Source organism: Mesoplodon bidens (genome assembly GCF_964165515.1).
Source record: "Mesoplodon bidens genome assembly, chromosome: 15".
NCBI classification, from domain to species: domain Eukaryota; kingdom Metazoa; phylum Chordata; class Mammalia; order Artiodactyla; family Ziphiidae; genus Mesoplodon; species Mesoplodon bidens.
Genome location: NC_138171.1, coordinates 38,006,400 through 38,033,678, shown reverse-complemented (window position 1 = coordinate 38,033,678; position 27,279 = coordinate 38,006,400). Strand labels below are relative to the sequence as shown.

At 56.5% G+C, this 27,279-nt stretch overlaps 1 protein-coding gene across 1 annotated transcript; it reads right to left on the bottom strand.

Annotated features, from left to right (window-relative positions):
* Nucleotides 1-1,664: 1,664 nt before the first annotated feature.
* LIMK1 (LIM domain kinase 1) lies at nt 1,665-27,279 on the bottom strand. The gene is made up of 16 exons (XM_081255518.1): nt 27,022-27,279; nt 25,222-25,318; nt 18,420-18,558; nt 17,987-18,096; nt 16,296-16,502; nt 11,326-11,431; nt 11,070-11,236; nt 9,792-9,975; nt 8,854-8,940; nt 8,400-8,531; nt 7,037-7,096; nt 6,598-6,663; nt 6,064-6,220; nt 4,006-4,061; nt 3,627-3,784; nt 1,665-3,549 (listed from the first exon to the last, which is right to left on the bottom strand). The coding sequence occupies exons 1-16, from the start codon at nt 27,074-27,076 to the stop codon at nt 3,387-3,389; spliced, it is 1,944 nt and encodes a 647-aa protein (XP_081111644.1). The 5' UTR covers nt 27,077-27,279; the 3' UTR covers nt 1,665-3,386.

Genomic DNA, 27,279 nt, shown 5'->3' with positions numbered 1-27,279 from the left:
ACCTGCTGAGGGAGACTGGAATGTGAACGAGGAGGAAGGACTTTCTACTGCCCTCCAGTGCAGCAGGAGCAAATGTTTAGCTCTAGCACTATTTCTGCATCTACCTTCTTAGAAGTTCCAGCACCAACTGGAATCCAACCTTTCCCCCCCAATAAAATAAAAAATCCAAGCACTGGTCTCTTGGGGCTCCGCCCTCCACGTCTCTAGCCAGTGTCCAAGAAGACCCCAGTGATATCTCCTGGACCGTTACTTCTAGCCTTGTGTAGACACTTCCCACGTTGAATCAGGGTTGGTCTGTGTGACCAGTGAAGTACGGTGAAAGTGACCCTGTGTGGCTTCTGAGAGCAGGTCCTAAAAGGCAGTGGAGCCTCTGCTTTCGTCTCTTGGGACGCTCACCCTAGGGGATACTCACCCCTAGAGGATGGTGTAGGGACATTCAAGGAGCCCTATGGCGAGGCCCCTGACAGGGACTGAGGCTTCTCATCAACAGCCAGCATCAATTTGCAGCCATGGGTGTGAGCCACATACAGAGGGCCCCTGGAAGTGGACCCTCTGGTCCCACTCAAGCCCTCAAATGTCTGTAGCCCCAGGCGGTATCTGACCACAAACTTAGGAGAGACCCCAGACCCAAAACACCAACACAACCCTAGGAGAGAACCCAGACCAAAACCACCCACCCAAGCTGCTCCCATATCCTTGACAGAGCGGCTGTGATCCATGAGTGATCAGTTATTTCAAGCCACCAAATTTAAGGGGTGAAGGGTTACCTGACACCAGATAACTAAACTAACCTCCTCTTTCCTTAAATGCCCCAGCCAAGGGGTAGCAGCTGCTTCCTGCAGTTCATCAGAAATGGTTCTCTCAGTATCCACTTTTCGCCCTTCCACTGTGTTTTCGCCACCTGTATAAACAATTCCCTGGATTAAATGACCTATATTTGAAATAACTAGGGTGGTCAGAATGGCCATCATCAAGAAATCTAGAAACAATAAATGCTGGAGAGGGTGTGGAGAAAAGGGAACACTCTTGCACTGCTGGTGGGAATGTGAATTGGTACAGCCACTATGGAGAACAGCATGGAGGTTCCTTAAAAAACTAAAAATAGAACTACCACATGACCCAGCAATCCCACTACTAGGCATATACCCTGAGAAAACCATAATTCAAAAAGAGACATGTACCAAAATGTTCATTGCAGCTCTATTCACAATAGCCCGGAGATGGAAACAACCTAAGTGTCCATCATCGGATGAATGGATAAAGATGTGGCACATATATACAATGGAATATTACTCAGCCATAAAAAGAAACGAAACTGAGCTATTTGTAATGAGGTGGATGGACCTAGAGTCTGTCATACAGAGTGAAGTAACTCAGAAAGAGAAAGACAAATACCGTATGCTAACACATATATATGGAATTTAAGAAAAAAAATGTCATGAAGAACCTAGGGGTAAAACAGGAATAAAGACACAGACCTACTTGAGAATGGACTTGAGGATGTGGGGAGGGGGAAGGGTAAGCTGTGACAAAGCGAAAGAGAGACATGGACATATATACAGTACCAAACGTAGGGTAGATAGATAGTGGGAAGCAGCAGCATGGCGCAGGGAGATCAGCTCGGTGCTTTGTGACTGCCTGGAGGGGTGGGATGGGGAGGGTGGGAGGGAGGGAGACGCAAGAGGGAAGGGATGTGGGAACAGATGTGTATGTATGACTGATTCACTTTGTTATAAAGCAGAAACTAAAAAAAAAAAAAAAAAAAACAACTATATGGGAACACATGTATAACTGATTCACTTTGTTATAAAGCAGAAACTAACACACCATTGTAAAGCAATTATACTCCAATAAAAATGTTAAAAAAAGAAAAAAAAAAGAAATAACTAGGGTGGTTTCTGTTTTCCTGATTGGACCCTTTACATTTTAGGAAAAAAACAAGCATGCAATAAGAGCAATCCATTCCCTAGTCTCTCTCACTCTTCCCCAATCCTCCCCCCAACCCCAAACCCAGCTTTGGAAAGTCCTCACTTGTCCCAGCTGGGCCACCACCTCCATTCCCACCCTCTATGCCCTCCGTCCACACCTCCATTCCTGTCTTCCCACAAGGCTTCTAATCCAAAAAGTTCCTCTCTCCTCCTGTTTCCTCAGGGCCCCCAGACACATGTCACAAAGCGGGATCTGGTGGGGAGTACAGAATTTATTTTATTATTCTGAGTCTGGGTTTTGTTCCTTAGACATCGTGATTCCTGGATGGAGGTGACTGTGTCCCACCTCCCTGAGTCATAGTCCCATGGGCCTGTTTCAATTGCTTTCCAGGTTCAAAGTGCACTGAGAAGGCTTCACAGTCTTAATACTTCCTAGATGCTCAACTGAGGCAAAGTGACAAAATGGCCCCCCCCACCCCCGCCCGCCAAAAAAATAAAACCCCAAGCCCCCAGCAGCTGCTGCTGCTGCAGCCATATGAAAAAATAATACAAACTCTTCTTAAAAAATAGATTACACAGAAAGAACCCAGAGGACAGAGGGGCATGGGGAGGGGCAGGGGCTGCTCTGGCCACTGGCAGGGAGCCTCCGGGAGAGGCCTGGGATGGGTGCTGAGATGAACTTCAGGGGGCTGGGATGCTGGTGGACACTGCCTCTCCACTCTGCCCAGCCTCCTTCTGCTGCTCCTCCCAGCAGCTCTGGCCCTGGGACCATGGCTCCCCTCTCCCTCCAGGGACCCTCCCTTCACCCTGAGGCCTGGTACCTGCTTCTCACTAAAGTGGCTTCAATAAAGAAAGAAAAAGACCCAAAGCGAGGGAGGGCCGTTGCCCAGCCACGGGGATTTCCACCCCACAGGAGACGACCTCTCTCTGCTTTGGGGGTTTGGATAATTATCAATACCTGACGCTACCTAGACACCCCCTGTGGGGTGATGGGCCCCAGACTCCGTTTGGCTCCTGGGAATACACGTGATGAGCCACGGTCTGAGGCTGTCTGTCCTCTGGCCCAGCCTCGGAGGAGCTGCAGATGGGTAGAGTGTGCACAGGACAGCCGGGGCAGCGGGTGTCGGATAGGGTACCGGGTATGGGATGGGGTACAGCTCACACGGGTCCTCCAGCTCATGCAAGGAGAAGCGTGAGGGGGTGGCCCCACTAAGACAGAGGTAAGGCAGGGTGAGGTGATGGTGTCTGTGCAGCCAGGCCAGCTCTGGGGCCAGGGGCAGAGAAAGGGCAGGGGCCACGGCCCACAGGGTAGAAGGCAAGTTAGGGCCTGGCGCTGGGGAGGGGTCTGGGTGTCCGCTGCCCCGCTGAGGGTGCCACACCTGGCCACCGCATACAGAGGAATCTGGTGCAGGGTGGATTCTCCCAAGTCGGGGACAGGGGCAGCTGGGCAGGCCGGTCTCAGTCGGGGACCTCGGGGTGGGCGGGCAGTCCACTCTCGCCGCGCCGGTAGGTCTCCCAGAAGCCCCTGTCTAGCTGCTCCAGCTGTGGGCCCAGTGGCAGGTGGCCGGCCAAGTGCATGCGGAGGGTCTCCAGCCACTGCTCCAGCTTCACGAAAGAGGGCCTGGGGAGACAGGCGGGGGGATGGTGGGTTCGGGCTCTGCTGGGGACCACCCCACCCTAAGCCCCCACCCCACTCACCTCTTCTCCGGGTCCAGATCGCAGCAGCGCACAGTAATGGGGAAGAAGCTTGGGGGGCAGTTTGGGGGGCAGTAGCGGTCCAGGAAGCCTCGCACATTGAGGCCAAAATCCATGGTGCGCGGCAGGTAGTCTGGGTCAGCGTTCACCCGCCCGATGATCTGTCCAGCACGAAGCCCAGCAGTTACCCGGGGCCCCTGGGACTGGGCATCACCCAGGTGGGTTCGAGGGCAGGTCACACCAGGGTCTGGCACCCCCTGGACCACCACACCCCCGGGAATGCAGGTTGCTGTGGGCAGCCCCATTCCCAGAGCCTCCCTGGCCTGGGGCCCCTGCAGACTTCAGCCTGCAGCCTGGGAGTGTGCGCCCACCCCGGACCTACCTCGCACAGGACGATTCCAAAGGAAAACACATCCACCTTCTCATCGTAGCTGCGGCCTGGATGAAGAGACCACTGTTAGCAGGGGCACGGGGCCAGGGATGCCAGCTGGTGAGGGTGCTGGGCCAGGGACCCGCCCACCGGGGGGATGCCCTGGCCAGCAGGTCAGGACAGGAGGCAGATGCTAGAAACCTCTGTAGGATCAGGCCTTAGGCTCTGACACTATCTGAGCCCACCCAGTCTAAGCCAACCTGTTGGCGGGGGAGGGCGGTGGGTAAAGCTGAAAGCCCTGGGCAAGGGGTTCCAGGCCCAGCTCAGTCACTAACCAGCTATGTGACTCCGGGCAGGTCATGGACCTTGTGGTGACCCCGAAAGATAACTGTGTCAGACCCCTGGAACCTGTGAATATTATTGGAAAAAGGGTCTCTGAAGTTACGATTAAGTTAAAGATCCTGAGATGACAACAGTCCTGGATTATCCGGGCAGGCCCTAAATGCCATCACAACTGTCCTTATAAAAGAGACTGAAAAGGAAAAGACACAGAGGAGGAGGCAGTCACATGAAGACAGAGGTCCGGGAACGCCAGGATCAGAACCTGTAAGCAGCAATGAATGGATTCTCCCTTAAAATCCCTGGAGGGAGCACAGCTCTACTGGATTTCAGACTTCTGGCTTCCAGAACTACAAGAGAATAAGTGTCTGTTGTTAAGCCACCCGGTTTGTGGCAATTTGTTACAGCAGCCTCAGGGACTGATACATACTCTCTGAGCCTCAGTTGCCTCAGCTGTAAAATGGAAACAATACCCTCTATAACGACATTAAAAATAATCAGGACAGCCACTCTCATTTACTGAATTCTGACTAGCTTACAAACCTTATCTAATTCTCACATTACTCCTTAAAGATAGGGGCTATTAACCCCAATTTACAGGTTAAGTTATTGGGGGGTGGGTTATGTTAACTTTGGTCAGAGCTGGTGTTGAGATGACCCTGGTTCTGCGGCCCTGACCCTGTGTTTGCATGTCCCCTGCCTGTGGAGAGGCTTTATAAGCCCCAGTCTGGGCACACGTGGGACCACTGTGTAACAGGCCTGAAAAAAAAAGAAATGGAGTGGGAGAAAGGGGATCTGTGGGAGGCTGAATAATGGCCCCGGAGGTGTCCCCGTCCTAATTCCTGGACCCTGTGAACACGCTGCCTTATACGGGACTTTGCAGGTGTGACTCAGTTAGGGATCTCGAGATGAGATTATCTTGGATCTTTCAGCTGAGCCCTATGGGATCACCAAGGTCTTTATGAAGGAGGGCGGAGGGTCAGGGTCAGGGAAGGAGATGTGACAATGGACACAGATGTCAGAGAGAAGAGGCTACGTTGCCGGCCTTGCTGAAGGAGGGACCAGGAGCCAGGGAATGAGGCAGCCTCTAGAAACTGGAAAAGGAAAGGAAACAGATCCTCTCCCCTTGAGCCTCCAGAAGGAATGCAGCCCTGCTGACACCAGACTTCAGCTCAGTGAGCCTGATACTGGACTCCTGACCTCCAGAACTACAGGATAATTTGTGGGGTTTTTAAAATAAATTTATTTACTTATTTATTTTATTTTTGGCTGCACTGGGTCTTCATTGCTGCGTGCAGGCCTTCTCTAGTTGCGGCGAGTGGAGGCTACTCTTCGTTGCGGTGCACGGGCTTCTCATTTGCGGTGGCTTCTCTTGCTGTGGAGCACGGGCTCTAGGCACGTGGGGTTCAGTAGCTGTGGCTTGCGGGCTCCAGAGCACAGGCTCAGTAGTTGTGGCGCACAGGCTTGGTTGCTCCGCGCGGCATGTGGGATCTTCCCGGACCAGGGCTCGAACCTGTGTCCCCTGCATCGGCAGGCGGATTCCCAACCACTGCATCACCAGGGAAGCCCTAATTTGTGTTTTTTAAGCCAAGTGTGTGATGACTGGTTGCAGCAGCACAAGGAAACCAACGACAGGACTCAAAGAGGGGCAGGGCAGGACCTCCACCTCCTGCAGCTCCGCCTGGGACCGCGGGGCCCTAGGGGATGTGCCAGGCGGGGCTGCCGACTCACCGTGGATCATCTCGGGCGCCATCCAGTAGGGGTTGCCCACAACCGTGTAACGCTTTTTCCGGTCTGGCTTCTTGAGGCTCCGCAGGTCCTCGGGCTGCGTCTTCTCATCCACCATAAGCCGCGCCAGCCCGAAGTCGGCCACCACCACGTTCTTGTTCTGGGTGACCCGGAAGCAGAGCCACACTGAGACACGCCTCTGGCACCACCTGCCCACTCCCTCCTCGGCCTTCTGGGGACAGCCTGTGGTCCCTTAGTCACTACCCCTTAGACGCCGGGCTCCCTGGGCCCACTTGTCCCCCACTGAAGTACATCCCCCCCCAAAGCTTCTTTCAGGAAGCTTGCCCTGACCACCCCAGTCCACACACCCGGGCCCTCCTCCGGGCCCGCAGCCCCTGGTGCAGCCCGGTGTAGGCTGCAGCCACCCTGTGGGCCGCTCTCCGTGAAGGCCATGCTCACAGCAGAGGCCCTGCCCCCGCACGTCTAGCAGTTTGGTGGGCGGGCCCCCCGCTGTCCCCTCCCGCCCAAGCCGCTCACCTCACGAACCAGGCAGTTGTGGGAGTTCAGGTCCCGGTGGATGATGTTCATGGAGTGGAGGTAGGCCTGAGGGTGGGGGGCACAGGGGTCAGGGGGCAGCCGTGCTGAGGGCCCCCAGCCCCGCCCTGGTCGCCCCGAGGGTCCCACCTTCCCCCCTCCCACTGGATCTCCTCTGTCCTCTCTCAAAGCTTCCTGTGGCTTCCATTTCTAAACTTGTGAAGTTGAGGTGAGCGCTGGAGAACGTGTTTTGTTTTTTGTTTTTTGCCGCACCATGTGGCCTGCGGGATCCTACTTCCCCGACCAGGGATGGAACCCGCGCCCCCTGCAGTGGAAGCGCAGAGTCTTAGCCACTGGACCACCAGGGAAGCCCCGAGATGCTTTTATAAGTGGGGCCAGATCACCCAGCCCACATGGCCCCCGGCAATCAGAGCCTACTCACCATCCCTGAAGCGATGTCCTTGGCAAAGCTCACCCTCTGACTCCACGGGTACTGGCTGTCCTGGAGGTGGGAAGAATGACCAGGATGAGCCATCAGGGCCACAGTTGCAGGACATAGGGTGAGAGAGAGACAGGAAGGGGTGAGTGTCCTGCAGGGTCCGATGACGCACCCCCAACTCTCTTCTACACCCACAACTGTCCCTTCTTTTTTTTTTTTTTTTTTTGCCACGTGGCTTGTGGGATCTTAGCTCCCCAACCAGGGACTGAACCTGTGGCCCCAGCAGTGAGAGTGCTGAGTCCTAACCACTGGACTGCCAGGGAAGTCCCTCACAACTGTCCCCTCTAAGGGCTGTGGGTGAATAATTCAAAACAATTTTCTAACAGAACTGGTTCCAAACAGTGATGGGGTGGGAGATACTCTTCTATAGTTCCTGACCCACTTCCTCTGAGAACAAAAACTTTTTCTACAAAATCCCATTTTTTCGAGTTTTTAAAAAACCTGAACCTGCTTTCATGGACCAGCAGAGACGGGCCTGGCGAGGTCGCCTGCAGAGAGCTGCGGTGAGTCACTCTGGAGAGCAGGGCTCTGGACTCAAATCATTTGGGGAAACACCCCATTCTCTCCCCCCATCTCCTTGGAGACCTCAAGTGGGAGAGCAAGGACATCAGAGCGTATTAAAGATTCAGGTGCAGCCAGGAAGGCTGCGCTGGTGCAGCCCAGCATTTCTAAGTTGCACTGGATCACAGAATCCCTCTGAGAAGTTACACCTGTCCGGAGCCCGCAGGGACCACACTCTGGCGACAACAGGTAATCCAACCTGAGGGACTCAGGACTCAGCGGCGAGGGAAGGGAACAGGGTCTCCGGGTCTGAGGGTGATGCTGGGGTGGGTGAGCGTTGGATCCCGGGGCACCGTCAGCATCCCGGGAGAGCTGGAAGCTCCCCCTCCGAACGCTTCTTTTTTAGAGGAGGATCGGTAATTTCATCCAAGCTCTTACAGCAAGTTCTGAATTTTATACATCATGGCAAACAGTAAGTGACTTGGTTTTGCTTAGAAGCAAAACAAAGACCCTCTGGGAGAGGTAACCTATGGCAGGTGCGCGGGGTTAACCTGACAGCCTGTGCGTCCCCTCAGCGAAGCTGCCACCCTTCTCTGGGCCCCATCTTTCCCCCCACCTTAGATGGAGTCAGTTGCTCCCTTATTTGATTCAGAATCAGGGTCTGGAGGGCCTTTGACACCAGAGGCCCATCCCCAGTGAAGAGCCTGGGAGGAGACTGGGACCCACAGAGGAGCCGCTGGGCCCAGGGTCCTAGGGCAGGAGCAGCTGGGACGGGTCTCAGGCAGGGGCTCTGCCCTGCACTCACCATGCCCTTGATGAGGCTCCGGAGCGTGCCACCCTTGATGTACTCGGTGATGAAATTGAGCCTCTTGTCCTTGTAGAGCACCCCGATGAACTTAAGCACGTTGGGGTGCTCCAGGCATCGCATGACCTTCACCTGGTGGGGTGTAAACAGGCTGGGCCCATGTCTCCTTCTCCCCGTTTCCCACCAGAGGCCCACGGACAGTTCCAAAGATGGAGGAGCCTTCAAGCCCCCGGGGTCACACCTGCTGGCTGCCGTGCTCTTTGCTTGGGCTGCTCCCACCCCCAGGGACGTCCTTGCCCCTCTCGCCCTCCTGGCAGATAGTTTCTCTTCTTCCAGCGTGGGCTTGAGCGTCACATCCTCCCGCAGCCCTCTGCTACCCACCCCCTCTCAATGGCGAAGGGTGGGGCAGGTCCTAGGAGTCTGGTGCAGAGGGTGCAGCAGGCCCCTCACCCACCTCCTTGAGGAACGTCCGCTGGGTCTCCTCATCGAAGCGGATCAGCTCCTTCATCACCATCACCTCGCCTGTCTCCCGGTGTGTCACCTGCGTGGGGACGCCCAAGGGTTGAGACTCAGCACAGGCACATGCTGTGCTCTAGGCCCGCCCTGCAGGAGGCCCATCCCCACCCCAGGCAGATGGGCAGACGGCTTCACGCTCTTCGCAGACTTTTCATGGGATGCTCCCAGCCCCCGAGGGGGTGGGACTTAAGTCCTTTATAGGTGAGGAAACTGAGGCTCAAGAAGGTTTCCTACCAGGGCCCACGGTCACCCAGGTGGCAGGAAGGGGGATGGCCAGGGCTTGGGTCCAGGACCGCCTGACCCAGAGGCCAGCCCTCTTTCTTCTCCTCTGCTGGGCTGCCTCCTGGAAGTCAAATGGTAGCTCTACCAGAGATTCTGACCAGGGACAGGGGCTGGGGCCTGTCTGCACACGTGGGCAACCTGGCTGGTGCCTTTTGTATAACTCTGAACCTTCCAGTCTGGTCATAGCCAGGTGACATCAGAGCCAGGGAAGGGCTCGTGTCTTGCTGGGGGAGAGTGTGAAGCGGGTGAGCAGCCCAGAGGCCAGGAGGGGGCTGGCATTGGGCTCAGTAAGGGGGCCTGGGGAAGGGAGCCTTCAGGGTCAGTCTGGGCTGCCCTCCCATCCCCCGCCCTGAGGAGCCACTTTCCCACAACCTCCTCCACGCGGTCTGTCTATAGTAAGTCCCCTCCCCCTAACTAGCTCAGGGAGGCCCAGGTAGAAGAGAGCTCTGGCCAGCGAGTCTGGAAGCCAGATACCCTTCCAGTGGGGCTTCCTGGGGACACTGGTGGGAAGAGGGTGGAAGACCAATGGGTCACACACAGACTGCCCCCCCTGCTCCCACCCACGACCCCATCCCTGCCTGGCGTGCCCTGTACCTTGATGGCCTGGCCGAAGCAGCCCTTGCCCAACACCTCCCCGTGGATGAGGTCCGAAGGCCGGAAGATGCGGTGCGGCCGGCAGACCACACGGAGGGACCCGGAGCGACCCAGGTCCTCGCGCTGGGAGGCCGGGGAGCCCAGCGAGCCGGCGCCCGGGGACGTGTCGATGCTGCAGCTCCTCCTGGGGGGACACACCCAGCGCCCGCTGCCACCAGGTGGGCACCTGGACGAGGCCCCCTTGGGGGGAGGCCAGGTCTTGGCCCTGCCCCCTTCCCCCTGCCTTCCATGCCCCATCGATGCCACTCTACATACAGTCACCCATACAGCCAGAAAGGGCGGCACAGGACAGCTCTCCTGGGGGAGTCATGAGGCTCTCGCCCCATCCCGATGCCAGCACCCAGTGCCCTGTCTGGCTTGCACTTCCTGTTAAGGTAGGAATGTTTGCCCTTGGCCTTCTCTGCCTGGTGACCCTGGATCAGACGCTCTGCCTCCCAGCACTTGAGTCCCAGGCCTTGGAGTGCAGAGGCAGACTACCTGCCCAGGACGCCCACAGGTGGTCTTGCAGGGCGGCCTGAGCTCCAGACAAATGCAGGGGAGGAGGAAACACATGCCTTCAGTATCACTGTTTCTTAGCATAAAAGCTGTCATCCCAGGTGTCCCCCTCAAAGCCTTGACCAGGAGTCCTGAGCAGACCCCCGCAGTGAGTGGCATGAGGACCAGGCTGCTTCTGGGCTTCTTCCTGGTGCCCCCCCACCTCCCTTTAAGAGGGTACAGGGCACTTGGCCCCTCTGGCCTGGACCACCACAACAGGCCCCCAGCTGTCACTGGTCCTGGGCACCTCCCTGCAAAGGGGACCAGAGTGGTCTCTGTGAAACACATCACTGTGCTGCAACACCCTTCGGTGGCGCCCCGGATTGGGCAAAGCCCAAAGACTCTGGCCACGAGTTTCTGCCTCAGAGCCCACCACTCCCCAATACATCCGATGCCCCAGCATCCTGAGCTGCTGGCCAGCTGCTCCTCGAAGCCAGGGCGCTGGTCCACCCTGGAAGCGCTCTGTCATCCCCAGCTGGGGGCGCTGCTTTCCCCGTTTGCTCCTTCTCATTCTCCTTCCTCTTTCTAGCCCCCTGCACCCCTTGCCGGCCTCCTTTTTGCAGGGCTGACTCCCCCATCAGACCGTGAGCTACCGGAGGGTAGGGACCAGGTCCCATGCCCCCTGAGGCCCAGCGTCAGTGAAAGTACCAAGATACAGTACATCAAGGTGCAGGGCTGACTTACAGGACAGGCTTCTGCCGGCCGGAGCTGCCCGCCTCCCCGCTGGGAGTGTGAACCGGGGAGACCAGCGGGCTGGACTCAGGCCCCGGCCCGTGGCCCAGTGTGTCATGGGGGTCATGCTCAAGAGTCAGCTGGAGCAGGCGGCTGGTTTCCTGGATCAGCAGATCAATCTGGGGAGAGCAGGAGTGTGGACAGGTGAGTCTCAGGGGTGGTGCTCTCAGGGGAGCACCACCTCCAACCACAGACTCAGGACCCGTACCTCGTCCAAGGGCACATTCCGGATGGGCGTGCCATTGATTTCCAGGATCCGGTCTCCAACGTGGATGGAATTCTTCACATCCGGGCTCATGCAGCCCGGGTCCACTCTGTGGGCACAGAGTGGTGGTCAGACCCCTGCTCACCCCGCTAGGAAACCAAGGCCAAGGGGATCAGATCGGGAGCGTGGGGGCAAACCGTTCTATCTCGTGTGATCAGCAGGTGGCAACTGGCAGGAACACCGAATTCTGGTTTGGTGGGAAGAGCTCTGTACTAATACAATGCTTGCTGTGGGTGTGGAACTGGAGAAAAGTGGCATGCCCTCCAGGTATTTGCCCCCCTACACTAGATGCTCGGGGCCTCCTGTTCAACAGAGCATTGTCTCTGCCATAGAGGACAGACCTCTCCTTCTACCTGGCTGGTACGTGTGGGGCAGAGAAGTGTCAAAGAGTCCTAAGAGGGTCTGGACCCACTGCTTCCTACCTGACCCCCAAACTTGCCCTGCAAGATGAAGCTAAGGCTTCCACTCCTCTGGGATCGGCGGGAAGGAGCGAGCAGCCTGGGCTGAGCCACAGCTGCAGGGTGGAGATGGGGCTGGTGCCCTGGATTACTTGGCCATAAACTAACTCACAGAATGGCCAACTGGCCAAATTTACTTGCTTCTTTTAACTCCTTGGTGTTAACTATCTGATTGTCATTTTGTCTTTGTAAAAGCTTTTCAAAGAATGGTCACTTTGTCTGTGCCCTGAGATGGGGAAGGGCTGGGGGAGGGTGGGCAGGACAGAAAGGAGACTGAGAGCTTTAAGAAAAACAGATTGTTAGCAATTTTTCAATTATGAGAGTATATTCTCACATGGGGGAGAAGTGCTTCCTTACACAGGAAAGTCAGTTAATAAATACAGCAGGAAGAACACAGAAAATCACCACTTTGTAGCCATCACAGAATTATCTGTGGATGCTAGAGTTAGTGAAAGGCTGTTGGGAACAGGATATTTACAGACTCGTATCTCACAGATGACTCAAACTGGTTACATTGCAAAGGGGAAAAAAATCCTTTACAGCAGAGAGAGTGGACTGCATTTTAACCAAATGATCGAAGTTGACATCCCCAATAAAGGGCGCTCTTCACTGACATCCTGTGTCGACCAGTAAGATGCACAGAGAAGGACTCAAAATCAGGTATCTGGTTAAAATGCATGACTTAAACCTAAGGAAGAGGAAGCCTCCGCCAAACCCAAATGGAGGGGCACGCTTCCTTAACTGACTTGCACTCTTCACAAATGTCAAGGTCATAAAGGACAATGAAAAGCTGAGGAACTGGCACAGATTAAAAGAGACTGAAGAGACACGAGGATTCAATGCAATGTGTGATCCTGGATTGGATCTTGGATCAAGGGGCAAACTGCCATAAAGGACAGTATTGAGACAACTGGCAAAATTTGAATGTGGATTGTATACTGAATAAAAGTATCAATGTTAAACTTCCTAAATTTCATAACTACACTATAAGATACAATGGATAATTATGTAAGGGAATGCCCTTGTTTTTAGGAGAAGGTCTGAACTATGTGGGGGGAGGATGGTCAACCTCCACTCATATGATTTAGTAAAAAATAGCAATATGTACGTGTGTACATACAAATAAGTATATATATGTATATACACGCAAATATATAGACACAGGGAGAGACACACATACCTCAAGTGTGGCAGAAAGTTAAAACTGGTGAACTTAGGTAAAAGGTGTACAGGTATTCAATATACTTATTATTTTAGTAATTTTTCTGTAAATTTGAAATTTTCAGGATTAAAAAAGTTAAAAAATAGTGAATATATTTTCATGGATAAAGACTTCTTATGGATATAGCCTTAAAAATATATTCCTTAGGGAACAGCCTGGTGGTCCAGTGGTTAGGACTTGGTGCTTTCACTGCTGTGGCCCAGGTCGATCCCTGGTGGGGGAACTAAGATCCCACAAGCTGCACGGTGTGGCCAAAGCGGGGAAAAGAAGCAGGAAAGAATGCTCACCCAGTGAGGGAGGCAGGGAGGAGGTGCCATGCACCCTCTACTTCTAAAATTCTGCCCAGTTGTCAGGGGCCAGCTGGTCTGGGAGTTTCCCCATCTCTCTCACCAATCTGTCTGCTCACTTGTGTATGGAAGGCAGCTGCTGGCCTGGCTGATGCTCAAGATGGGGGTGGAGATACAGAGTCAAGCCCAGCCTCCTCCTCCTCCCCCAGTACCATCTTCACTTCTCACCAGTGCTTAGGCATGGGGTCTGGTACCTGGCAGGTATGTGAGAAACGTTCACTGAATCCAAAGAAAGCTGGCACGTGGCTCCCACACCCAGACATAGGGAATGTTTAAAACTATTTTTCAAGGGTCCATGAAGGCCCAGGAGAAATCCTAGACGGCTCCAAGGTATCTGACTCCCTCGTTGTTCAGACAGAGACCCCAAAGCCCCGAGAGGACAAGGGACCTGCTCAACGTCTCACAGCATGTTATCAACTGCGTCAGCCCCTCAACCTTCATTTCTTCTTACATCTTGGACCTTTTCTACAACCTTCAGAGTTTTCTTTAGGGATGATCTGCTGGTATCAAGTCCCATTTTGTCTGCCTTAACATGTCTTTATTTCACCTTCATACTTGAAGGACATTGTCATCAAGTATAGAATTCTAGGTTGATGGTTCTTTTTTGCTGAGTGCATTGACTATATCATTTCACTATTTCTGGCTTTCATTGTTTCTGTTGAGAAATCAGCTGTCAGCCTGTTCTGGTTTTGGAGGAAATTTTTGTTTTTTAAGTAAATTTATTTTTGGCTGCATTGGGTCTTCGTTGCTGCTGCACGCAGGCTTCCTCTCTATTGCGGCGAGTCGGGGCTACTCTTCGTTGCAGTGCACAGGCTTCTCATTGCAGTGGCTTCTCTTGTTGCGGAGCACGGGCTCTAGATGCAAGGGCTTCAGTAGCTCTGGCACACGGGCTCAGTAGTTGTGGCTCGCGGGCTCTAGAACACAGGCTCAGTAGTTGCGGCACACAGGTTTAGCTGCTCCTCGGCATGTGGGATCTTCCCAGACCAGGGCTCAAACCCATGTCCCCTACATTGGCAGGCGGATTCTTAACCACTGAGCCACCAGGGAAGTCCTCCCAATGGCTACTTTTAAAGTCTTTTCTTTTGCCTTTGGTGTAGTAGTTTCACCAGGTCGGGGAATCTATGGGTGAATTTCTTTTTAGTTTTCCTGTTTGGGATTTACTGGGTTTCAGTCTGTGGATTGGTATCTTTTATCAGCTCTGGGAAGTTCTCAGCCATCATATCTTCAAATACTGCCTCTCTCCCATTCTCTCTTCTCCTGTGATTCTAGATGGATTAGAGCTGCTCACTCTGTCCTCCGTACGTCTTAACCTCTCTTTCCCTATTTTCACCTTGTTGTGTTTCTGCTTCTCCCTTCAGCTGTTTATTTATTTATTTATTTATATTTTTATTTTTTTGCGGTACACAGGCCTCTCACTGTTGTGGCCTCTCCAGTTGCGGAGCACAGGCTCCGGACGCGCAGGCTCAGCGGCCGTGGCTCACGGGCACAGCCGCTCCGCGGCACGTGGGATCTTCCCGGACCGGGGCACGAACCCGTGTCCCCTGCATCGGCAGGCGGACTCTCAACCACTGCGCCACCAGGGAAGCCCTCCCTTCAGTTGTTTAAAACCCTCCTCTACTGCTAAACCCATCTTTCACTTCTAGGGGTTCTATGTGGTTCTTTTCCAAATTCATTTGCTCTTTACTCACTTTTTCCAAGGATCTCTTATTTATTAAAACATATGGAGCGGGCTTCCCTGGTGGCGCAGTGGTTGAGAGTCCGCCTGCCGATGCAGGGGACACGGGTTCGTGCCCCGGTCTGGGAAGATCCCACATGCCGCGGAGCGGCTGGCCCCGTGAGCCATGGCCGCTGAGCCTGCGCGTCCGGAGCCTGTGCTCCGCAACGGGAGAGGCCACAACAGTGAGAGGCCCGCATACTGCAAAAAAAAAAAAAAAAAAACATATGGAGCATAATTATTTTGTATTGTTTCTGATAATCCTACTATCTGCAGGTTTTGTAGGTCTGCTTCTGCCACCTGTTGTTTCTGCTGGTTCTTGCTCACAGTGCCTTGTTCTCTATGATTTTTGACCAAACGGCTCACCTTCCTTGGGATGCTTATCTCGAGAAATTCTGTGAAGCCTGGAGGTGGGTTCCTCCAGAAAGGATCTGCATCTGATTCTGTCAGGGCCTAAGGACATTACCCCTAGTGGAGAAGTACTTTAAACTTTTACAATTCTGCCTGGAGGTTTTCTGAACAACCCAGGCATGTGAACTTGGTTGGCAAACCCAAGTGTATGAATTCTCAGGGGAGATTCCATCTCCCCTTCCATTTAGGTTCAAATCAGTTAATTTTCTAGTTCTGGGAGTTGGTTGTCAGGGGCGGCGGGGGGGCGGGGGCTGGTGGAAGGTATGGTTTATTTCTTGTTCCTCCTCACCCTGAGAGCCCTTTGGGGGTTGCAGTTTTATGGGGTGGGGAGGTGTTCTCTTATCAGACTCACTTTCCTTGAGCAAGTCAGGGCTTTGAGAGGCTCAGCCATGAGAAGACTCGAAAACTGAAGCTTAATTCACCCAATTCAGATTTGCCCTTAAGTCATGGCTGCCTTCCATGCTCTGATGACACCCCTGGGCTCCTTCCTTCACTTATTCCTGACCTGGTTACTTCTCTTTCTTGTTGGGTCATGCAGGGATTAAAGAAAACATTTAAAATATTTTATCTAACATTTCTTATGTTTTTTTGGAGGAATGACTGGACCAGGCATCTGGTATACAGGTTGTCAGAGCTGGGTTCCAACTGGCCTCATGTGCTCACCCAGTCTCAGGGCTCCCCTGCCCCAGAGTCGGCCACCCACCTAGAGCATCCGTGCCCACAGCTGCACCAGCTGCAGCCTCAGCAGGCCAGCCACTCACCCCTGGACGCGGACGGTGTGGGAGTGCTCTGTGCTGCAGCCTGGCGGGCCATGAGGGGGGTCGATGGAGACCGAGAGGCCACGTTTGCCATGAGCTGAGGCTGGGATGGATACGAGGGTGACTGTGTGGGGCAGGTGGGAGCTGGGGGAATCAGGCAGGATCTGCTCAATGACGGGGGTCACCACAGTCTGGTAGTAGCAGTGTCCGCTGCAAGAGCCACAGGCGGTGGGGACCCAAAGAGCGGGAAGAAAAGTGTGTCAGGACAGTCACCAGCATCACCCCAACCCCGATCCCTCAGCCCCAGGCTCTCTTCTCCTCCCACCCTCCCCTCACTGCTCCCCAAGGGAAGAGGAGGACCTTGGCTGCCTGATGGGCTGGGAGCAGGAACTGGGCATGCTCAGCCCAGCCTTGCCCCTCTCCGGGGCTCATTCTGGGTTGTCTATGCTCCGTCAGCTGGCCAAGATGAGGCCTGGGGATAAATCCAGTTCAGCAGGAAGTCATTAAGAGTCCATTTGGGATCCTCAAAAGTCATGCTGCCCTCAAATCCAGCTTTATCAGTGTTGCCATAATAAAGAATTTGTCTGGTCTTTGTCCCTGGCTCCTGGGAAAGAGGCTCTAAATCCTTGGAACAGGAGTATCTTCCTTTTTCTTGAGCCCTTCACACACTTGAGCTAATGTTAGTGAGATGACTCAGGCGGCGGGGAGGGGGTTGCTGGTCACAAGACTGACCACAAGGTGAGAGGGCTGCGGCTCTAACCCAGCCTGACCTCGAGGAAACTAAGTTCAATCCGTGCCCAGTGATTCAATCAATTATGCTACATAATGAACCCCCAATAAAAACTCTGGTGATGCCAGGGAGGACGGGTCACACGTCTTGATTCCACGGGTGGAATGCACAGAAGCTGTGCATTCGAGACCCTCCCGGACCTCGCCCTTTGCATCTCTTCATCTGGCTGGTCCTGATTTGTAGCCTTTAGTAAAAAACTATAATTGTGAGTATAGTGCTCTCTTGAGCTCTGAGTTATTGAGCGAAGTATCAAAGCTGAGAGAGTTGTGGGAATCCCTGACTTTGCAGCCAATCAGTCAGAAATGCGAGCGGCCTGGGGACCCCCAAACTTGTGGCCGGTGACTGAAGTCAGGGCGAACTTGCTGGGGACAGGTCCTGAGCTCACAGGGTTGGTGCTAACTCTGAGGGTTGGTGCCAGAACTGCACAGCAGTGATGTCAGTAAGAAAGCTGATGTCTGTGGGACTTCCCTGGTGGTCCAGTGGTTGAGAATAAGCCTTCCAAGGCAGGGGATGTGGGTTTGATCCCTGGTCGGGGAATTAAGATCCCACATGCCACAGGGCAACTAAGCCCGTGCACTGCAACTACTGAGCCCACGCGCCGCAACTAGAGAGCCCGTGCGCCACAACTAGAGAGAAGCCCGCGCGCCACAACAAAAGATCCTGCGTGCCGCAACTAAGACCGGACGCAGCCAAAATATTAGATAAATATTTTTTAAAAAAAGAAGAAGAGAAAAGAAAGCTCATGTCTGAGGCTTTCTCCATCTGATTGCTGTGTCTTATATTTCCCAGTGGTTTCTACACTGTCACTATGACCGCCCCCCACATGGAAAGGGGAAGGGCCCTGGCGTGGGAGACGTGTGACACAGGTGGGCACGCCAGGTGCCGGGAGGGGCGGGGCACTCACCAGTACAGCTTGGAGTGCTCCACCAGAGTGTAGGTGTCTCCGTCACCGATGAAGGTCCCACATGTGAGGCAGATGAAGCATTCGGGGTGGTACTTCAGCTCCCCGGCCACCTGGAAGGGGAGTTGGGGGAGGTGGGGACAAGCCACCTCAGCAGCCCCTTCAGCCCCCATAGCTCCTCCCCTCGGCCTCCTCTCAGAAGGGCAGCCCCAAACCAACGTCGGGGCAGACAGAGTTGCCTCCATAATAGCGGGCTGAGGGATACAGACAAACAGGCTCAGGAGGCACAGAGGAATCAGAGAACTAGTGAAGAGAAGAACAACAGAGATGATGGGAGAGAGATCTGGAGCAGGGAAACCTGTGAAAACACATACACATGCACGCACACACACACACACACACAGGTGAGGTGTGTGAGTGGGGGAGGGGTGCTTACCATGACCAGCCCCTTGGTGATGTGCTCTGAGCACCCGTGGCAAGACTCGCCATAGCGGGTCCAGTAGTCCTTCTTGCAGAAGAGCTGCCCATCCTTCTCATAGTACTGGTGTGAAAGGGAGGCACTGCATTCGCAACACCTGGGTGGAAGGGGAGCTGGGGCTCAGAAGGGCCCACCCGCCCCGTACACCTGGGCCCTTCCAGTCTACAGGCAGCACTAGAGAAAGGTGTGCCCTCTGGACGGGAGCAGCCTGTGCTGGGGCACAGGGCTTGGCAAGTGGAGCCGGGGATGGATTCAGCGCCCACCCCCACCCCCTCTGCCGTGGTCCCTCAGCCAGAAGCCCTGGTACTGTGTGCAGCCTGGACAACCACCCTCAGCAGTTCTGCACCCAGGGTGTCTGGCCCACTTGCTAGACCTGGGCTGAGAGGTGCTACTCATCTGAGCCCCCTGTCCCTTGTCGTGAAGGAAGATGGCCAGAGAGGGCAGGCAAGTTACTCTCAGTCACCCACCAGTCAGGCCCAGGGAGGGCTGGAACCTGGGAGCCCGGGATTCAGGTTGGGGCGGGGGGCGGGGCTGGAACAAACTGTGAGCCCCACTCTTCAGTCTAATCTGCGTCCTCCCCCTCCCAGCAAAGTGGAGGCAGCTCTGGCCGCTGATGTAGATGGTAGTGACCTTTCGGTGCTGTGAAGACCTACTAAGTGCTGGCACCTTCCCATTTTCTTGCTTAATAAATTTATTAATCCTCACAGGCCACCATGAGGCAGGCATGGCTATCCTCATTTTAGAGATGAGGCAGATGAACTTCGGAGGGTCTACCCTGCCCAAGGTCACAGAGATGGGCACCATAGGCCCCAAGAAGATACTCCCAGTTCCACCAAGATACAAGGCAGGAGTTCAGCTCAGTATAGACCAGTCAGTCAGTTGAGAGAGAGGATCTCCCGGCTTCCTAGGCTTCAGCCAGCCCCACAGGTGCTGCCCGTCAGAAGAACGGGGTTCAGCATAGGTAGCAGGAAGGCCTGGCTGGTGGGGCCCCTGAAGGGCAGATGGGGAGAAATGATGTACAGGCTTCTTTCTAGGTGCCACCCTCCAGGCCAGGAGCTAGACCTACATGCCTGACATCTTTCCCTTCAAGCGTCCTGGTCGGGTGGGGACCAGCAGCTCAGCTAAGCCAGGGTAATAAGCAAATGCAAAAATGTGGGACCCCCAGTGACCGACACCCCTCTCAACCCCAGGCATGAGCCCCACTGGGTTCTGCAGAGCCTGACCCAGGGTCCTGGCATGCATAGGTATGTCTGGGCCAGAGTACACACTACGCAGAGAATGGCTAGGGGACCCGTCCAGCTCTGCTGCTGTTTGGGTGCTCCGGGTGATGTACCAAGGTCGCATAGGGATAGGAGGGCCCAGGCTCAGAGCTCATGGCTCAGTGGGGGAACAAACCAGGTCACAGGAGGGCAGGAAAGACTGGGGCTGGGTCAGAGAGCACTGTGCCTCAGGCAGCCCGGAAAGCCTCCACTCAATGACTGCTCCTGAACTAGGGAACTGGGGAGGGGGAGGGGGAGGAGGGTGGAGAAGGAGGGAGCGCATAGCAGCCAAGAGTGCTGCTGGACACTGTCCCTTTAAGCGGATCCAGCCAGTTCCCCATTGTCTGGTAGCCTGAGGGGAGGGGCTGGGGACCACAGCTTGGGGCTTTGGGCAGGGGGCGGGCTGGGGAACACAAAATGCCCGGGTTTTGGAAGCCAGGAAGGCAGGGTCTGATGAGGTCTCTTAAAGGGATGGCGAGTGGGGAGGGAAAGCCTCTGGAGGCAGCGCTGGGATGCGAGAGGCTGCAGCGGAAGCAGCGGCTGGACGGGAGCCATGACGTCATCTGTTGCCCCCGCAGCCCTTCCTGCCCCCACAATCGCTGCGACTGCAGTGGGTGGGCATCTTACCACGGGGCGGGCGGGGCGACAAGGCAACGAAGGCACCGAGCCAGGAGGGAGGACACTCGGGGACGGGGAGGTCCCCGGCGCAGCCCCCAGGGGGCTCTAACCTAGCAGGAAGGTGCGCAGCAGGAGAGCAGGCTCCGCAAAGAGGCGGGGCGCAGTCAGCGCAGGGTGACCTTGGGGAGATACCCCACTCCCTGTGCGGATCGATGATTCACTTCGCCCTTCCGCTGACCAGACCCGCCAGACACGAAGCGCGTCACAGGAGTGTCTCCGCGGGAGTCTCCCCCACAGCCCCAGGCTGCAGGAAGCAGCCCCCCACCCCACCTCGGTGGGCGGGTCAGTCGGGGCTCTGGAGCGGCCGCCTTCCTACAGGGGAGAGAATGCTCTTCTGCCTGCAAACTCCTAGTCCTTCTCACGCACAAACATTCATCACCGTAGCAGCCCTGGAAGACCCCACGTTGCTTCACTCAAGCTCTGTGAGCGCAGTCAGCTCCCTGATAACCACTTCCCTGAAGCCTGCTCAGATGCGCCCATGGCCCCCCACGCAGCCTGCACCGCCAGCCTCTGCCATTAACCTGCCGGCTCCCTGAGGTCCCAGGCCAGGCACCTACAAACGCTGGTCCCCGAAGAGAACAGAAGTGCTTCCTGCCAGACTGGCTCACTCTGTGCACTCAACCAGGAGCAGTTCCCACCCCCAGCGTCCTCAGAACTGCTCCAAGGTGCCCCGGCTCAGCCTCCATCTCAGATAGGGGATCTAGACCAGGCTCACATAGTGGTTTGGTGGCTGGCGCCTGGGGCCTCAGTGGACCTTTGCCGATGGAAGAAGGCACACAGAAGCCCCTGACCCTGTGCATCCCCTCACCCCTCAGGCCCACATCTGGCCAGGAGCCAGAGGAGGCAGGTGGGGCAGGACATGCCTGGCTCTTGGGGTGCCCCCCAATGCCCCTGCCCCTACAAAGGGTGTCAAGAGAGTAATACCAGGTACAGTGTAACCCTCTCCCAGAGCAGGCAAAGGCAGAGCCAGGCTTGAGCAGGAGAGGAGGCCACTGTGGGGCTGGAGGGGGGCACGAACAGGCCAGGCTGGGAAGCAGTGGCAACCCCTACAGCGACAGGTCCTTCCCTCCCAGGGGTGCCCTCTACCCAGAGCCACATCCCTGGAAACCAAGGGTGAAAATGAGCAGCTGGGGGACCAGCCTCAAGGGAGACCTGTACCAGAAGGGCCAGCAGCCTCAGCGGTGGCCTGCTTCCCCTCGACAGGCGGCCAACAGCGACCAAGGAGTTTCAGTTCTCCTGCTCCACTGCCCGGCCTCAGGTGGGTCTGTCCCACCATGGCCTCCGGCCCCAGCCCTCACACCAGGGGCCCTGCCCGAGGCCTGGGACAGGTGGGGAGGGGGCTTTCCACTTACTTAGCCCCTCGGAGGAAGCGGCATCTTCTCAGGTTCGAGGCCAGCATCCTTTGCTGCCACCTATCGCAGGGGGGCCCCAGAGGCCTACGGGGAGTGCAGGGGTGGGCCGGACAGGCTGTTTCCCCATCCTGCTCCAGGCACTCAGGATTGGAGGCTGCAGAGGGAGGGGCCAGCGTGGCCACACGGCAGGGGAGGAGGATAATGCAGTGATGTGGGTGCAAGAGGACTTGGTCTTAGCTCACAACAGGAAGCAGCTGAAGGGCCTACTGCCTGGGCTCTGGTGCAGGCGGGGAAGCTTGGCCGGTACTGTGTCCTCAGCCCTGCACACCCGAGAAAGGCACGCTCCGTGCCCCCCGGCCTCTGCTGTGACAAAGGCACTGGAGACTCTCTGGGGACAGGGAGCAGCTGCTTCTTCTGGTGCTGCCCCCGAGGGAACAGAGCTTGACTTCCATGGACAGTCCATCCTCTTTGCCTGAAAGTCCCCCAACGAGGGGGGCGTCCCAGCCCAGGCTCCGGCCCCCAGTGCCAGCTGTGCACTCAGCCCTCCTCATCCAGGGTCAGCCCAACCAGCCCCCAGGGAGATGTTACCTGAGTTACGGCAGCCCCAGGGCTCCTGCGCTGCAGGCTTCTGGGAAGGGACCTCCCAGAGGCAGCAGCTGGGCAAGGGGAAGCCTGGACGCCCCTGGGCCTGGCCATGACCTTCCAGGAGACTGGAACAGAGAAAGGGGCTGGCTCTGCGGTGACAATGACACCTAGTGCTAATGCCAGAGGCATTCTGTGGGCCCACAGCAACTCTCTCGCTGCAAGGCTCTCGGAGCCCAGGGGCTGGTGGCAGCCCCGCTTCACGGCACTGAGATGCTTCCAGGGGCCCAGCAAGCAGCGACTCCTCTCTGAGCTGCTTTCCTGACTGTCATGGGAGTGAGGACACCGTTGGCCTCAACCAGATTTGGGGGCTGTTGGGAGAACCACACGCCACGGGGCCAGAAACACTGTGTAAGTCGTGGAATCACGTAGAAGCCACGGCTCTTACTGCCTGTGGGCCCTCCCTCACTGTGGGAGCCTTCCCTGTGTCCCCACCGCACCAGGGCCAAACCCAACGTGCCCCCTCCCTACCGCCCCCTCCCGGGGCCTCAGCCCTCTGGTTAACCAGCCCTGCTGGTTAACAGGGCAGGGACCCCTCCAAAGCTAGGTTCCATGCCTCCTGCCCCACTGCTGCCCTTCTGTGGCTTCTGTGGCTGCAAGCCTGGCTCTCCCCCATGTCTCCCAAGGCTCTACCTCCCTCCCCACGCCATGCACCGGGGCCCCCAAAGTTCTTCCCTGGATTTCTCTCAGCCTCTTCTCAAATCCCATCCCCCAGCACTGAGTGGGCTGTTCTCTCTGGCCTTCCCACCTCTGACCGGTCTCAGATCACCTCGGCCAGCTCTCGGGAGGGCACTGCCACCCTGGCTAGCCTACTGCACCTCCACCTCAACGAGGACAGGGCACAACTCCTTACCAACCTGGCCCCCAGCTCCACCAGAGCCAACAGACCACTGGCCTCCTCTGCACCCGGGGTGAAAAACCAGACTGCTGTAGATTCTGCCCCTGCCACTCACCAGCCCCCAGCTCCACCCCACAGCCCCTGACTTCTTCAGCTCTGCAGTGACTTGGAGTGAGACAGACATAGGTTCGAGTCCCAGCTCTGGCTGTGGCAACTTTCAGCAAGTTACTTGATTTCTCCGACCTCCATTTCTTACATGGAAATTGAGCAAATAATGGCACCTCCTACGGTTATGGTGAAGGTTTAATGAAATGACATTAAAAGAGTCACCAATGGATAGTGGCTAATATGATTAATCCTTGCCAAATATTGTCCCTTCTAGATCTGAAACTCTCTCCACTCTTAGTCACTGTCCTATGTCAGGTCTTATGGGCACAGAGCCCCGAACTACTGACAGTCCCTTCCCTGTCATGTTACCACCATCTGCCCACTGGGATGGCATTTTTCAATAGCACTTCTGCCCACATCCCTCCCCTGCTTTCTGACACTCTCTGCTGGCTCCCTACTGCCCTCAGAAGCTACTTATCTTGGCCTTCAGGGCCCTTCACTGAATCAATCCTAACTTTGCCTCCTCATCATGTCCCTCGACTCACTCTGTTCCAACCAGATGAGCTGATCCTGGGCCTTCCACGGTTTGCACTGTCCCACCTCCCTGTCTCTGCCTGTTCAAAGGCCCTTTCCTCCCTGAAGGCCTCCTTCCCAACACTTGATTGGGAACCCCAGGACACGGAGCCCGCCTCTCCTCTGGGCTCCCCAGCCAGTGTGGGTACTGTGTGCTCATTTCGCTCACTGGCTGTGTATCTTTGGTCAAGAGAATTAACCTCTCTGTGTTCCGATTCATGGAGACAACACGTATCCAACTGTAAAAAGTCCTTAAAACAGTGCCTGGCCCTTCCTAAATTGTAGAAGATGTTAGACATTTTTTTTTCTTTTGTGGTACGTGGGCCTCTCACTGTTGTGGCCTCTCGCATTGCGGAGCACAGGCTCTGGACGTGCAGGCCCAGTGGCCATGGCTCACGGGCCCAGCTGCTCCGTGGCATGTGGGTTCTTCCCGGACCTGGGCACGAACCCGTGTCCCCTACATCGGCAGGCAGACTCTCAACCACTGCGCCACCAGGGAAGCCCTAGACATTATTTTTATAAAAGAAAAAAAAAAATCCCTGTCGGAGCCTCCACTGCCTAAATTAAACTCCTTCAGCCGGTGGTTGATGCCCTGACCCCAGCTGGGCCTTGCCACTTTACCTTCCCTCCTTTTTGGTGCTTTCCTGCCTGAACTCTGCTGTTCACTGACTGGGCCAGGCCCCATCACCATTCTACCCTTTGCACCTGCTGGGCCCTCTGTCTGGAACTGCTTCCTACCACACTTCTCCATGTGGGAAATCTCACATACCCATTTCTGGCCCTATAGAGCTATCTAAGGCTACCCCCTGCCCCTGTTTCTCAGGATGGTGCTCCTGGATTGCCGGGCCACCTCTGGGTCCCCATGTGCTCCACCACAGCTCTGATCCTACTCTCCTACACTTGGGAGTTGGGTGTCCGGAGGGAAGGGACTGGTCTTACTGGATATGCATCTTCCAAACTTGCCTGGGGCCCATGAAGGAGGCCCAGCTCCTCCCAAGGCCTCTCTCTGGAGCACCAGCACCCAGCAGGCAGGGGCGCACTGCCCTCCACTCCTCCCCCACCAAGGTGCCAAAAGGCCTTGGTATTACGAGCATAAACGCAAGTGTCGCCTTTTCTCTCCTTTTCTGTCTAGAATGAGAAAAACGAAAGGCCTCCAGGGATCTTCTAGTCCAAATGCTTCATTTCACAGATGGGGAAAACTGAAGCCAAGGACTTGCTGGAAGTCACAACCAGAGATGGCACCAGGAGGAATCGCCACGTCTCTGGCAGGCCTTGCTTAGGGCACCCGAGCTCAGGTCAGCCTGCCCTACCTGAAGCAGTCTGCGTGCCAGTCAGCATTCAGGGCCTGGAGGTACTGGCCATCATAGATCCTCTGGCCGCAGCTTGCACACACGGGCAACTCGCTTCCTGCGGGGGTGGAAAGGGCGTTAGGAAGCATTCTCAGGAGGCGCGGTTTGCTGCAGGCCCGGCCCTGCCCCAACTCCACATGCACCTCCACAAATCCTCCTGTACACACGCAGCGCCCAGGCTGAGCAGTCACTGTACAGAGCATCAGAAAGAATGCAGGTCTGAGAGTCTTGCTGAGACCACAGCTGAACTACCAAGCTCCTCTGGGCCTCAGTTTCTCTCTCTGTAAACTGAGGAGGAGCAGCAGATGTCTGCCAACTCCCAGCAATGGCATCCTTCAACTCAGGGTCTGGCACGGTAAATGCGGAGAAAGAAAGCAGCACGATTTAGAAATAAGGCAGTGGGTGACACTCTTGTCACAGGCCCCCTTCCTCTCCTGCCTGCCCAGTCCCTTCAAAGGGCAGGGACTGGACAGGGCTAGGTTGGTGCATCCTGTACTGAAGCCCCCTGGAAGGCTTGGCTATGCCGTGGCCTAACAAGGGGCCAGGGCCATCGGGCTGGGCTCCCAGACACCTGCTCCAGGGAGGCCTGACACCTCTTCAAGACGGCCACTAGGCATGCTTAGTCATCCCTGGGGCCTGACACCCTTGGAGCTGGGTGGGCCCTGGAAGATCTCCCAGCCTGCCCCTTCCCATTGTACAGATGGGGAGACTGAGCCCTGGAGAAGGTAAGGCTTGCTGGGTCACCAGCCAGGCTCCAAGGCCACAGTCTGCCCCTCCATGAGGACCCAGTGACCTAGGAGCTACCGTAAGGTGGGCCCCTGCTCCAAGTGGGCCTTCAAGGACCTGGGGGAGGGTTGGCAGTAGCCCCAGGGGAGGGCAGGGCTGGAGGAGCTGGCATAATAGGACTTTTGTTGAACCTGGTGGACCTATGAGATGGCTCAGATGAAGAAACCCAGGAAAGGAGACCCCCAGGGAAGGAATCTTGGGGTCTTCATAACCCTAACTGTCCTGCAAACCCAAGCCTTGGGCCCCAGTAGGGGGAAGGGTCAGAAGAGGAGGCTAGGATGAGAGTCATCCTCCCAGCCAAGACTGATGGCAGGCACTGGGTTTGGTGCAGGGAGAGGGGGTGGGGGCCCCAGCATACATCCAAAGCTTCCCCAGAGGCGCATCTCTGCTCTGTCCATCCTGCCCCCAGGCTCCCAACCACCAGCACCACGGGCCAACTGTGCGGCCCTCAACTGTACAAACGAGGAAACTGAGGCCCAGCAGGCAGCACCTGGCTCAAGGTCACGGAGCCGGCCAAACGCTGGGCTGCGAGTCAGGGCTGAGGCGTTCCCAGAGACTCTTTCTTCCAAGGGCGGTTAGAGACGGGATAAGGGCGAGCCCCGGGTGGACACAGCACGCGGATGGAGGCCAGGGCTGGGCGGGCTGTGCCTGGGATTCCTCCCGGGTGGTCGTCGGTCGGGGGTTGGGAGAAGGCGGGGATGAAAGGGAGGAGGGGCCCTCAGACTGCGGGAGGGCAGCCCACCGGGGCCGAGGAGGGGGAAACAGGGTGGGTGCTTTTCAGGGAGGGGCCTGCGGGCTTCGGAAGGACGAGCTCATCCCTGAGGACACAGGGGCGCGGCCTCGCGGCAGACCCAGCCTCCGCGGCGGCCAGGCCCGGCCCCCACCCGTGCCCCCCGCTTCCCCGTCTCCCCCAGCGCGGCGTCCCCGCCCGCCCGGCCCCTGGGTCGGCGCCTCGCCGGCCCGCACCCCGCGCACCTTCCTCTCCCATACGTTCTTCCCTCCAGGTGCAACAAAGTAGCGTCAACCTCATGCACTCGGCGGGGGGCGGGGCCCGGCGGGGCTGGGGCTGGGGGCGGCCCGGGCCCCGCACGCTCGCCCGCAGTCGCCGCCGCCGCCGCCGGCCCGGGAGGCGGGGGCGGAGAGCGCGGGCCGGGCCGGGATGGGCTCGGGGCTCGTGGCGCCGCCGCCGCCTCTCAGACACCGGCTCCAGCACCGGCTCCGCGCCGCGGCGGC